The sequence below is a fragment of the Prinia subflava genome, chromosome 5, assembly GCF_021018805.1.
Source record: "Prinia subflava isolate CZ2003 ecotype Zambia chromosome 5, Cam_Psub_1.2, whole genome shotgun sequence".
In the NCBI taxonomy this organism is placed as follows: Eukaryota; Metazoa; Chordata; class Aves; order Passeriformes; family Cisticolidae; genus Prinia; species Prinia subflava.
The window spans coordinates 56,379,483-56,392,041 of record NC_086251.1 but is presented as its reverse complement, the minus strand read 5'-3'; the positions used below and the strand labels follow the sequence as shown (position 1 = coordinate 56,392,041).

The window sequence follows — 12,559 nt, the reverse complement described above, 5'->3', positions numbered from 1 at the left end:
TCAATATTACATCAATGGTTGCTGAGTTTTATTTTTATTTCAACACCACAGGAGAAATATCGAGCTACCAAGATGAAATAGAGATTGAATTAGAAAACAGTAGACCGAAAGCAAAAGGCGTATTTGCAAATTTCACTAAAGATGGTAAGTCTATAAAGTCTTATGACTCCTTAAATAGTATTGAGCTCAGATCTGGCAGTCTGAAGTGTATGAACATTATGGTGATAAATGTGATCATATATGTGCTTGCATAGTACAAGATCTCTTGCGTTGGGGTTTTCTCTCCCAGATAGGTGGTTCATAGATCAGTCTTCAAAACAACCACATTGTTCATTGCAGGGATGGCTCATTAATGATTTCAGTTTTTCTTTCCTGGTGCAGTAGAAGCTTGGCACTGGCATCTGAGAATGTTTCATTTTCTCACTGAAAGTGCAGTGGACCAGTAGCTAGACCCTTCTGTCGCCAAATTCCCCAGTTGACTTCCCATATGGAAGGGCTTTGTGCAGGTTGAACTGGCTATTTTTAATATGTAATTATACCAGGAAATAGCTGACTTCTCTCACAAAGCCCTTTTACCTAATATGATAAGATGATGCTTCTATTTTAAATGACGATTGTAGTCACAAAAATACAAAAAGTCAAGGTAATGAGTTTGAAGAGCATCTGGAAACTCCATGTATTCATACACTGAACTAAAATATTGTGTATTTCTTTTACAGATTTCCTCTAAAGATTTTTATTCTTTAAGTGAGCACCTCTCTATTTATTTAGTTTCTGTAACAGATGGTATGCAGTGATTTGTTGGGTTTTTTCCCTTACAGATTCTATAGAAGATAATGCCTCTAGCATACTCGGAGAGGAGGAGGCAGAAGATGAGGAGCTAGAAGCAGCTGCTAATCACTTAAACAAGGACTTCTATGATGAACTTAATGAGAAGGATAGAGTTAAAAGAACAGAAGATGAGGAATGCAGAAATGGAAATGAAACTCTTGTAAGACCCCCCGCCCTGGAATCCTTGCTTGGCCCACTGCCCACTGCCGCTAGTCTTGGCATAACAGAGTCCATCAAAGAGTGCATATCCACAAAGGACCAAGAGCCTGGTGAGTAGGAGCCCAGCTCAGAGCAGAAACTGGACACAGGCAGCCAGCTGTGGCTTTGTGGTGTCATTTCCATGTATCTTACTGGTTACTGTGGTAGCAATTCTGTGAATCACTGGGATGTCAGGGGAGCTGCGAGGCTGGATGGGACCAGTGGTCTTGGTTGTTGACATCTGCTCTTCTGGAAGCTGCAGGAAAACCTGGGGTGCCTAATTCTTTCCTGAAGCCTGAGAATGTGTATGTCTTGGTTAAGCTGATAGTTGATTTGCAGTCATATGATAGCTGATGGACATATTTCAAGCCATGCACTCTCAATTAGGAAATTGGAGGAAGCAGATTCTGGTAAATATGACTGGAAATTAAAACCCAAGTATGAGAATCTTAGATCAAGGCAGACTTTCTCAGGAGACATTTTACTGGAGCCAAACATGATGCAGTCTGTCTCTGATTGAGAATCTCTGCAAATGGCAGAGATTTAAAATAATTTAAAATGTTCACAAGGGGAAATAACTGGTGTTGTGCTTTTTTCTTTGATACAAACCTCAGTGTGTGTTGTGCTGGTTTTGCTCCATTTTTCTTAAAACCCCCAGATCTATCTGCATCATACAGCTCTGTATAGCACAGTGGGAGCAGGACTGATCAACTAAAAAAGCCAGTTTTGCCAGAGCCAGTATTGCAGTCAGTCACCCAGGCAGGTTTGTTTGCTTTTGCATACATGGTCTTGAACTTTATGGAGACGGCATTTTTTTAAAATCCCTTTTGCATCTTAATGGCTCTGAAAACAACATATCTAAGGGGCATTTTATTCTTTATCACAGTTAATTTTTCAGTCATAAGACACACCCATCTGAATCTGTTTTGTCAGCTTACTTGGAGGTCTGTGCAGCAGAACATTTTGTTATCCAGACTGTTGTGATGCTGATTTCTGTTCAACAGTAGATGAACTGAAAGCATTCAGATTCTTATTATGTTAGTGTTCAGTATCCAGAAACATAGCAGGATGATTGCACGTTTTTATTTTGTACAAACAAATTCATATAGAAACAGTTGAGTGGTTTTGGTTTTGTTTTACTTACGATTAAGAAAAGGGATGGCTCATGGCTTGTCTTTCTCCTGGAAATCTGTAGTTTGTGTCACAGGGAGGTCAGTCATGGCTGGAAGCTGTTGTTGTCTGGTTGGCCAGTGACCTGTAAAAAGGGGTTCCCAGTGATGGACATTTCTCAGCTGGCATTGCTATTGACCATTTTAATGGGCAGGCTGAGGACTGGGTGTAAAGATGAAGCTAATCTGGTGTAGCCAGGGAGGTTCCTCTGAGTTGGGCTTCAGGCAGGTGGGCAGGAGAGTGCAGGACTGCTCATGCCATGGCTTGTCTGCCTTTGCTGTTTGTTTTCTTGCAAAAGTGGAGGATGTGCCAAATGAACTGAATTTCGAAACCAAGCAGGTTTCAGTATGTTCACTCTCTTCTCCTGCATCTGAGAAATCATTGCAGTTGTTTGAACAAGTGCTTATTTTCTTAACATGTTATGAAGCACATATGCAAAATTACTGTTTTGGTTTTATTTTGATTATAGATCCTGCCCCAATCTTTGTTGGATTTGGAGGTTTTCTTTGGGTGGTGAGGAAGGTGCTTGAGGGGGTTTTGGGTGGATTTCTTTGCTGTTTTGTTTTGGTTTGTTTTTGTGACTCTGCTAATTTTAACAATCTAGAAGTTTTGTGTTCAGTCCAATTCACTTTGTTTATGCCTGTACAATAGGGTAGTCAATCTGGGTGCAGTTCCCAGCCTCCAGGCCCTTGCCATGCAGTACCTGTGTGGTGTGGGTGCATCCCACTGATATGTGCATCATCCCCCCGAGTTTCCTCTGGGAAGTCATCTGTGCTCAGGAGCAGTAATGGAACCTTGATGTGTTTGGGGTGAGTGGGTACCAGATCTAGCAGAGAGATTGGGAAATACACCTGGCTTGCAGTTGGCATGTTATTATGCAGAATAAAGAAAACCTCTTGTTAAGATGCCTCACGTTGGTTACCTTTGTGTTGTAGCTCTGAACCTGATGCAAACCAGTGTAGATGATTCTGGCACCTCAGGCAATGTTGTTGAGTTCTGCCTCATAGCTCTGGGAAGTCTGCAAAGGTAGTATTTTCTTCTGTCAGAGCAAGTGGTGTAGTTATAAAACGTAGACATTTTCCAGGTTTGTGAGCCCTTCTTCAGGCCTGAAAAAGAAATGACAGTTTTCAGAACTAAATACAGGATGAGAGCAGTTGCTCAGAGTTTGAGATGGCACAGTTACAGATTATCTTGAAACAAAAGTAATTGGTAAGTGTTGAGAGAGGAGGAAAAGCTCACAAATTTTCCTGCATTTATCCTGTGTATTTGAATTTGGTTTAGTGCAATTTATATTGTGAATCTCAGCTGACCATGGCTTTGCTGTGGTAGTTCATGTTCCAAGATATAAGTCCACTGGAGGAGGGAGAGTGCTGTGGTAATGCTGAACCCTGAAGGTGATGTTTTGGTCCTTCTCCACAGCTCTGTAAGTCATAAATCAGGAACCTTTCCTTTCCTCAGCCCTCTCCAGCCCTGGGTCATCTCTCACTGTGTGGGTCAAGCTGGACTGGAGACCTTGTGGAGATGATTTTGTACCTCCTGCTGGGTGTGTATCATGTCCAGCCAGTTCAGCAGCTGGAAGCAGTGTCCCTGCTGCTGCATGGTGAGGCTGCCCAGCAAACTCTTGTGCTGATGTGCTGCAGACAGGGCAGGTGGCTCCTAAAGAGGAGCTCAGCAAACAGGTGCACTGTGTGCAATGCCATAAGTGCAGGGTATCTCTCTTCCTCTCTGGAATGATCTCTTCCTCAAAAAAAAAAACTCTGCTGCGGGTACCTTCTACAAAGTCTTTTCACTTGGCTTTGGCATGTGGTAATTCAGTTTATAATTGCCTACATCAGCTGCTTTGAGAAATCTTCCACCTTTGTGCTACAGTGGCAGCAGCAGCAGCAGGTTTCTCACAAACTGCTTATGCAGATAAGACTTAGGTGCAAAGCTGAAATATTAGGAAAAAGTAAGTGTATTTTTCTCTACTTACAATTGGTATTTGAGCACTGTGAGCTTGTCTGTATTAATGTTTTATGAAAAGCACAGTATTTTAACAAATTTGCATTACAAAGACAGCATGTAAGGTACCAGGTTAATGAGTCTGAGGCAGTAAAGTGCTTAGAATAAACACTACATTTGACTGTTTTTTCCTAGGAAGTGTAATAATTTGCTGAGACTTTAAGCTGAAAAGTGTTTGAGTCTTTGCAAACTAATTCTCTTTTATTCTTCATGATAAAAGTGCTTTATGGTGAGGTCTGTTTCAGAGAAGGAGACTGGGTACATCAGTCTGTCCATTTTCCTGGGCCATGCAGCATCCCAGCATCCTCTCCACACTCCATATGCTCTTTCTGATTCTCAGTTCCTCAAAAAAAAAGTGCACCATTTCTTTTAGGAGACTATCACAGTCAAATATCCTGGAGTTTGTTCTGAAGAAATAACATCCTTTGGTGTGAAATTTCTCTCTGCAATTTATTTTTATGTCCCTTTTATACCATTTCAAATATTTTATCATCTTCCTTGGTGTTTCTGTCATTTTGCTGTTTGCTGGCTGTCACACCTCATCCATCCCACACTGGGCTGTACACTGCCAGTTCATCTCTTGCCACATGAAGAAAAAGTAGGGAAGGTCTGATAACAGCAGAGATAAAGGTAAAATACAGGGTGTAAATTACTTTATATAACTTCCCCTTCATAATCTAGGTAAGGAGACCTGATTTAGGCTTTGTTTTGAGTCAAAATTCACATGCAGTCATCCAGGGCAGTAATTTGGAGTCCTGTGTGTGTGGTGGGTGGTAGCGTGCTCCTGCACGTCCCTGTGAGAGCAGTCGCCGTGCAGGCACCAGCCTGTGCCTGCCTGGGCACCCAGCAAACTGCACTCACTGCTGATTTCACAGAGAATACCTGGGAAAGCTTCACAATTAGCACTTTGCTCGTTTATTGCTCCTCGTATTTACGCCTCCCTTCCTGCTGCAGGCATGGTCTGGCAGGGGCTGAGGTTGAAAGATACTGCCATTGATTTCTGTGGGTGTTAAAGACCCCGTGCGGGCAGTGTTCATTGTGGTCCTTGTCCCTGTGTACTGGCACTGTTCAGCTTCTTACTCAAGGGGGAAAATGGCTAAAAGTGATCTGATATGAGGTGGGGATGGGCTCATCCTCCTGGGTCTTACTTCTTCTCTTCTGCATTTCATCCCCTGTAGCTGCCAGCTCCCACCTCATACTTCATCCTGGCCTTGGGTCCTTCTGTGAGCAGATTCATCTCCCTCATCCAGCAAGGAAAAATACATGTGTGTTCTGTCTTCCTCTTCTTTGACAGCAGATGACCAGTGCCAGCTGCACCGTGGGCAGGGGAGATGGCAGAGATGTGACATTTCTGTCAGGGTCTGAGCTGCCGTGGAAGGATGCTTGAGGGTCTGCAGGCATGTGCAAGGAGAGTTGTTAACCCCACCCAGGACCCCAGCGTGGATTGCAGGATGGTGAGCAGCAGGCTCACTGCTGCTGCTGTTGTTGCTCCATCAGTGGTTGGGTGTTGGAGCCTTCTTTGTACTGATTTCTTCTTCCATCATCCTTTCTTCCTCAGATTTTGTCTGAACACATCAGTGCCAACTGTTTGGAAATATGTAAATGTATATGTTACATACAAAAAGATCCATATTTGTTCAATCTTGAGAACAGGTATGTTAAGGGAGATTTATCACCATGTTCCAGTGTTTAAAGGGTGGCTTCAGAGAGGATGGAGATTCTTTTTTTGCAAGGAGTCAAATGGAAAAGACAAGGGGTGATGGGTGAGATTTTTGATGGGACAGAAGAGACAATTTTTTCATGGTGAGATCATCCTTTGGATTAATCTCCCCAGGGAAGAGATAGATACCCCAAAATAGGACACTGATAAGGCTGGCCTGACAGAATGCTGGGCCATCTTGTCTAGACTATGAAAGGTTGGACCAGGTGATCCTTAATGTCTCTCCCAACCTGTTATTCCTTGATTGTATGATATAATCAGTAGAGAGAACAACGGGAATCCCTACTACAAATAATTGCATGCATGAGAAATAAATCTGCAGAGTTTAGTGCTAATTGTGTTACATATTGAAGGGACACTTGGTCATCAGTGCAAGCATGCTTGTCCCCATCCTAATCACTCTTCTGGCCTCTGCCTTCAGCACCCCCAATTCTTCAGTGGTTTTATGCCTTACCTGTGGAAATAAGCCCTGTGTGTGAGCTGCTTGGTGCCACCTTCCTTGTGCAAAGCCTTCCAAGCACTTTGAGGGTTTGATCTTTGTCTCTGTGTGCCGTTTGCTCACTGAAAAATATTTTCTGTGGCAGGATTAGCTCTTTCCCAATTCCAAAATCTGAACAACAACAACAACAAAACTTGGTGCAAGCTGATGTTTCTCCTCTAGCCTCTGTGTGCCTGTGCTTGGCAGTCTTGATAGGCTGTATCCCTGATTGAGCCTTCATTATGCTGTTAATGAGATGTGAAGAGCTTGCTGCAGCCAGCACGGTAATGCAAGACCACCAGCTGCTTTGAGTGCAGTTTTTTGATACCTGAAGTCTTGGGTGTGAATTACAGATGACAGGATTGTCTTAGTTGGCTATGTATGTCACTCACAAGTTCTGTGTGTGCATGTCTCACTCCAAAATCTGTGTGCGTGTTTTTTCATGCTGGATCTTTGCATTTCATTAAGGAATAGGAATGCCAAATTCATTCCATATTCATGCCCTGAGTAACTAGAAAGGTTAAGGGATGAAAACTAATCATAGAGTTTGGCTGAAGGATTTCTAAACAAATTCAGAGAGGGGTTTTGGAGAGAAACCTGCAGTTTGTTAGAGCCATCAAGGGGATAAATTTGAGTGAAAGCATAAGCTGAACCATGTGAATACATTTTTATAACATTTGTGGCTGTTTTAGGAACTTTCCAAAGGATTGGGTTGTCAATACAGACACTCCTTATAGAAAAATTCGTTTCATTTTTGTCAGAAGTCTTGGTCAAAAAGAAGTGCCCCAGAGTAATGGGTGCTGGGGTCAGGAAAAGGTACTGGAAATTTGAGTTCAGGTTCCTGAGCCAAGTGAAGAAGACCCATCTGTTAAACCTTACTTGGCTATACTGCTTTTGAATGAAGGCCCTTAGCACCTGGCTGGCCAGCCTGGCTGTCCTATTATCCCCCTCCCACTCCACCTGGTTTAGAGGAGGGGGTCTCTTTATGTCCTTCTCTGTCTCCTCCTTTCTTTCTCCCTTAAGTTTGTTTTGGGGGGTTGTTTGTTTTTGTTGGCTTTGGGGTTTTTTTATTTATTTTGTTTGTTTGATAAAATTCTGGTCTGAAATGGGGAATGTTAAAATCCTGAATGCTTTTCCAGGCCTGGAATTTTTTCGACTGCTGTGTTATGACTGCAGCGGGCAATGTGTCTTTTCTGTCTTGAATTTCTACAATAAAGGCATGGTGGAAAATGAGCTTTATTTTCAATTGGAGTAGCGTAAAAGCCATACATGGCTCTTTGATGGGTCTAACCAGCCACTTGAAGCCTCATCCTCCCTTGCTTGAGAAAAAAAGGGGCAAAAAGCTGCTTTTTCCGCTGGCTGCTTCAGCAGGCTGCTGGCCACGGGCTCTTTAGAGAAGGAGGTGGCAGCAGGGCTGTGTCTCTGGCTTGGAGAGGTTGGACATGTAGAACAGGGGCTCTGCTGTGTCATTCCATATGAACTAATTGACATGTGTGTGCTGTAGCATAGATTCTGCTTTTTAGTGGAGCAAGGAGAAGCAGTCAGCCTCAACAGGTTTTTTTATCCATTGTTTTCCATTGTGTTGATGGGAAGTCCAGGTCTGTTGTCACCTGCTCTGAGCTTAGGTTTAAGGAGCACAGAGGTGGAGAAGCAGGGAGAAGCTCAGCTGGGGATTTAGCAATGGACTCTTTTCTGTACCTAAATAACAGGATTGAATAAACAGTTGTTCCCCAAATACTAAAGGAGAGTTGTGTTTCGTGGTTGACTTACCTGTCTCAGCATATGTAGTGCTAGTCTAAGGTTTTCCTTCTGTTGGGGCTTCTTTTCAAGGTTCTGTCCTCTCTGCACTCCCAAGCATCTGAAAAGATGCTGGTTCTCTTCATGGGAGATACTTTCAGGAGCATTTTTTCATTTCTCCTGTCTTTCTGGGGGCCAGTTCTCAAGGAATCTGTGGAAGTGTAAGCATCTAAAGAATTGCTATCCTGCTCTTAAACCTTGGCTGAAATAGAATCATAGAGTTACAGAATGGTTTGGGTTGGAGGGGACCTTTCAAGGGCACCTAGTCTGACCCCTCTGCAGTTAGCAGGGACGTCTTCAACAAGATCAGGCTGCTCAGAGTCTCATCCAGCCTGACCTTGGATGTTTCCAAGCATGGGACATGCACCACCCTTCCCAGGGCATCCTGTTCCAGTGTTTTACCACCCTCAGCCCCATAGACTGCAGACTAAAACAAGACTGGGGAGGTGCTGCTTGGTGGTGATGACTCAGACACCTACAGGCACTCAGAACACCTGGCTGGAAGAACTCTCTGCTGGTATAAGAATGATCTGAACCTTTTCTGCACCTGCCACAACTGGAGCCCAATAATGCTCACAGTTATTTGGGTGGGTGGCCCATTTGCAGAAGAAACAGACATTCCTGCGCTGTCCTTCTGCCAAAAAGGAAGAAAACTCACCAAAAAAGTGAAAACCGAAATTTTTCTTTAGAGAGCTGTGGAAAATGAGATGTGCAGAGGCTACAGAAAGGACACTAAGTTTGCAGGGAAAGCTGACTGCTGAGGGGGATGTTATCCAAGCAATTCATCACGGTATCTGACGTGTCAGGAGTGGAGGCCTGGGTTCAGTTCAGGGAGTCTCCGTGGTCCCAGTTGTTATTGAGAATAAAGACTTATTAACCCAGGTCAAGGAGCCACAAAACGTGCCCTTGGAAGGGGGAAATACAGCACCAAGAGATTTGCAAGGCTTAGCTACTTTGGGTTTAACATGATGGGTAATAAATCTGTGTGCAGTGCTGTGGTGGATCCCGACCACTTGGGTTTGTCTGGAAAAGCTAAAATAATCCTCCGTTTAGTCCTTTATTTTCTCGTGGTACACGTTCAGCTGGTAAAGGTGGTAACTGGAAACTGAAAATCCACCGAAGTAAACCCTTTAAATGGAATGCTGTTTCTGCAAGGTTTTAATGTCTTTGTGCAGCAGTTGTGTTGTTTTGCTTTTGTTTGGTAGCTTTGAATTTAGTTTGAAAAACTAATTCCTATATCCTCTTAAGGATTAACTTCATCACACCCCCAGCCACTTCATCTGTTTTGTTTGTTGGTCTTAAATCCGTGGGACTGTCACAGCAGGCAAGATGCATGGGCTGGACTGGAACTTGTGTAGATGACCCTTGTAATTAGAGATTTCAGCTGTGGCACTGTGGGCTGGGGATGAAAACAGTTTGCTAAATGCTTTTATAACTAGAGGGATGTGTTCTCCAGTAGAGGAAGAATATTAATGTTGACACTGTTGGCAATTAAAAACAATCCTGGAAACTGAATTTTACTTCTCCTGATTGCTTTTGAAATAATTTGTTTTTCAATGTTACTTTAGGGTTGGTTCATTTATTAGGTCTTTTTTTCTTGTGTGACAATGAGATAATTGCTATTTATTTTTTATCCTGCAAGCAATTATAATCAAAGCAGCCAAATATAGAGCCTGCTTTGACCTGGAATCAGAGTGACCTGTCAACATGAGGCTACTGTAGTCTTCAGCTTTTCAATTTAATTTTATTTCATAGGCACTCACCAGAATGCATTCAGCAGGGCTGAAAAAATTGTGGGTAGAGTTTTCGGTGTTCATTAATTACAGTGGTGCAGAGCCGAAGAAGTGGGCAGATAAGAACAACTTTGGGTTGGTTATTAATAGCAAAAATTGTGATCTTTTATCTTGGGTTGGGTGGACAGTGTTGGGCCAATGTCCCAGGCGGTCAGAGGAGGAGATGCTGGCAGGCTGCCAAGGGAGGGGTAGCTGCACGTTAAGGAAAAATTGAAAACAATTGCCTCTAGGGAGTTTCTGCAGCCAAGTTTTGCTAAAAGGAAGCAGAAGACACTTTTTTTTTGAAGTTAGCAGTTTTAAGGTGAGGCTCAGCTCATACTGAAACACACATGTACACTTAAGACTGCAGAAGTTACTTTCTATTATGAAAGGCCTGGACATCTACAACTGTGTAGCAGGAATAAGGGAATGAATATGAAATAAGAGTGAGTAAATAATGCTGTTAAGCAGTACCTGGAATGAAATTTGGAGGAAGGAACAGGGCTCTTGAGACAGATATAAACACAGTAGCCAGAAGTAAACAGCTGTGCAGGGAGTGGAAGGGTACCATTTTTCAGCAAATTCACTGCTTACATGCCATGTTTGATTTAGTTACACCGGGGAAGGCACTGTGTGCTCACAGATGGGAAGGAAGTAGGATAGTGCTCTGTGACCAAATCCTTAACACTAGCATGGGATCAGGGCAAATGGCTGATTTGGGAAGTTATGCTTAGTGGTTCTTACTGATTTCACTTTTGAAAGTGAAAAATGCAAATCCACAATACCACTGAAGTCATGTCTTGAAATGCAGCAGCATCTTATCAACATGAAGTGATGTCACTGGTGGCACTATTACGTTCTGGCAGTAGATTACATTAAATAAAACATGATTCAGTGAGAAGTTGCTTTTCCATGAAGTACCTCTGCTCACTTTAAGCCAGAGCTTTTTGCACTTAGTGGGAGCACTGCTTTTGTGTCTCCTGACTTGGTAGGTGCTGCAAGACTAGCACAAAACTCCCGTCCCAAGTTCTTCCCCTGTTTTCTACTGCACTGTTTGGATTTGGCCTCCAGTTTAAGACAGAGCAGATGTGTTGGGATGTTGTGGGTGCTCTTAGTGGAGGTTAAGAAGTGCTTTGCCTTACTGGCTCATCCCCCTCCTGTCTGCTGGCATCCCTGCATGTGTAGTTGCCTCCCTCATGCAGGTCTGTCAAAAATGTCACAGGCTTGTGCAGGCTTTTTTAATAGCTGTGATTTTTATGGATGTATGTTAGGGAATGACACCTTGGCAGGTGCAGTGGAAGGTGGAGATGAAGCAGAGGAAGGGGAACAAGGCTGAGTCAGGGGTGAAAGAACCAGCTCCCCCCGTTTAGCTGGGGCTGGATGAGCATTTCAGAGCAGCAGCAAAGAACGTGTGTTTTGGAGGCTGAGAGTGACATTTGTGCTTGTGCTGAGCTTCCAGTGCTGGAAAAGTTTTACAATCCATCAGTGACTTGGAATAGGCAATTTCAGATATGCTCTTGCCCAAGGTCACTTTACATGCAGGGTCTTTTTAGAGAGTAAGGTTGATACTCGGAAGTTCAGCTCCTGAAATGCAACATTTAGAAATCTGGGAGCAATGAAAAAGTTTGGTTTAACAAGGTGGGGAGGGAATTCAAAAAGGTTCTCCAAATTCTCTCCTGAAAAACCCTCCTTTAAAATTTAAAGTTTATTGCTTTATCTCGACTTTCAGAAAACCTGCATGAAACTTCCTTGCCTTTGAAAGCTTGATAGAAACTCTTGAAGTACTTTGACTGAAACAGAAAATTTAATGGTGAGGCATTTTGAACAGCGAACGATGTTTGTGGGCAGGTAATTTAAACAGGTACTAATATGAAACAGTGTTGTACTTGAAAGGCTACAGCTGGAGTACACACATAAATGGGGTGGAATATCACTGGGAGCAATAAAATCTAGGGATGCTTCATACTTCTTTCATTGCAAACAATTTTTATGGTATGGCCTGTGAAGCAATTGAAATGAAGAGAGCTGGCACATCACTAGATTGATAATTCCTCCTGCTACTCACAGCTTATTCTCAGTACAGATGTCCCCAATTCTTTCTTTCTATCACATTAAAGTTTCTTGTCTGCTTCAATTTCATGCCTGCCTCAAACGTAGCATTTTTCAAAATTGTACCTCCCATTTATTTTTTTTCCTCTTTAAAAGTTTATATCAGATGAAACCTAACTGCTAGTTTCTATCCCAAGGTTTACACTTAAATTTTTAACAAGCTCATTTTTAAGATTGGTCTTCCTTGAGAGAGCACTTGGCTGATCCATCAATAATTATGTAGTAATAAAGCAAATGTGTAAAAATGGCACCTTTGTGCTGAACAGATTGGTTTGCAGATCCACTGACAAAGATGAATGTTTATTACAGTTTACTACTTTTGGTTCTGCAGATGCAATAGAGCTATTTTCTTTTTGGCTTAAGTGTCATGAAAAGTAATTTCCAATTGTGGAATCTTTATGATAATAAGGATGTATGACTAGGAGAGCCCAGACTGACTTTCAAATACCAGCATGAGTTTTCAATGCTGGTAATTTAGAAAAA

At 42.6% G+C, this 12,559-nt stretch overlaps 1 protein-coding gene across 1 annotated transcript in view; it reads left to right on the top strand.

The window, feature by feature from the left end:
• The window catches only part of BRF1 (BRF1 RNA polymerase III transcription initiation factor subunit), a 171,457-nt gene that overhangs the window by 98,823 nt on the left and 60,075 nt on the right, over window positions 1–12,559 (top strand). The window contains exons 10-11 of the mRNA XM_063399514.1: window positions 52–144; window positions 822–1,100. Of these exons, the coding sequence (XP_063255584.1) occupies window positions 52–144; window positions 822–1,100 (372 nt within the window). The remainder of the gene's footprint in view (window positions 1–51; window positions 145–821; window positions 1,101–12,559) is intronic.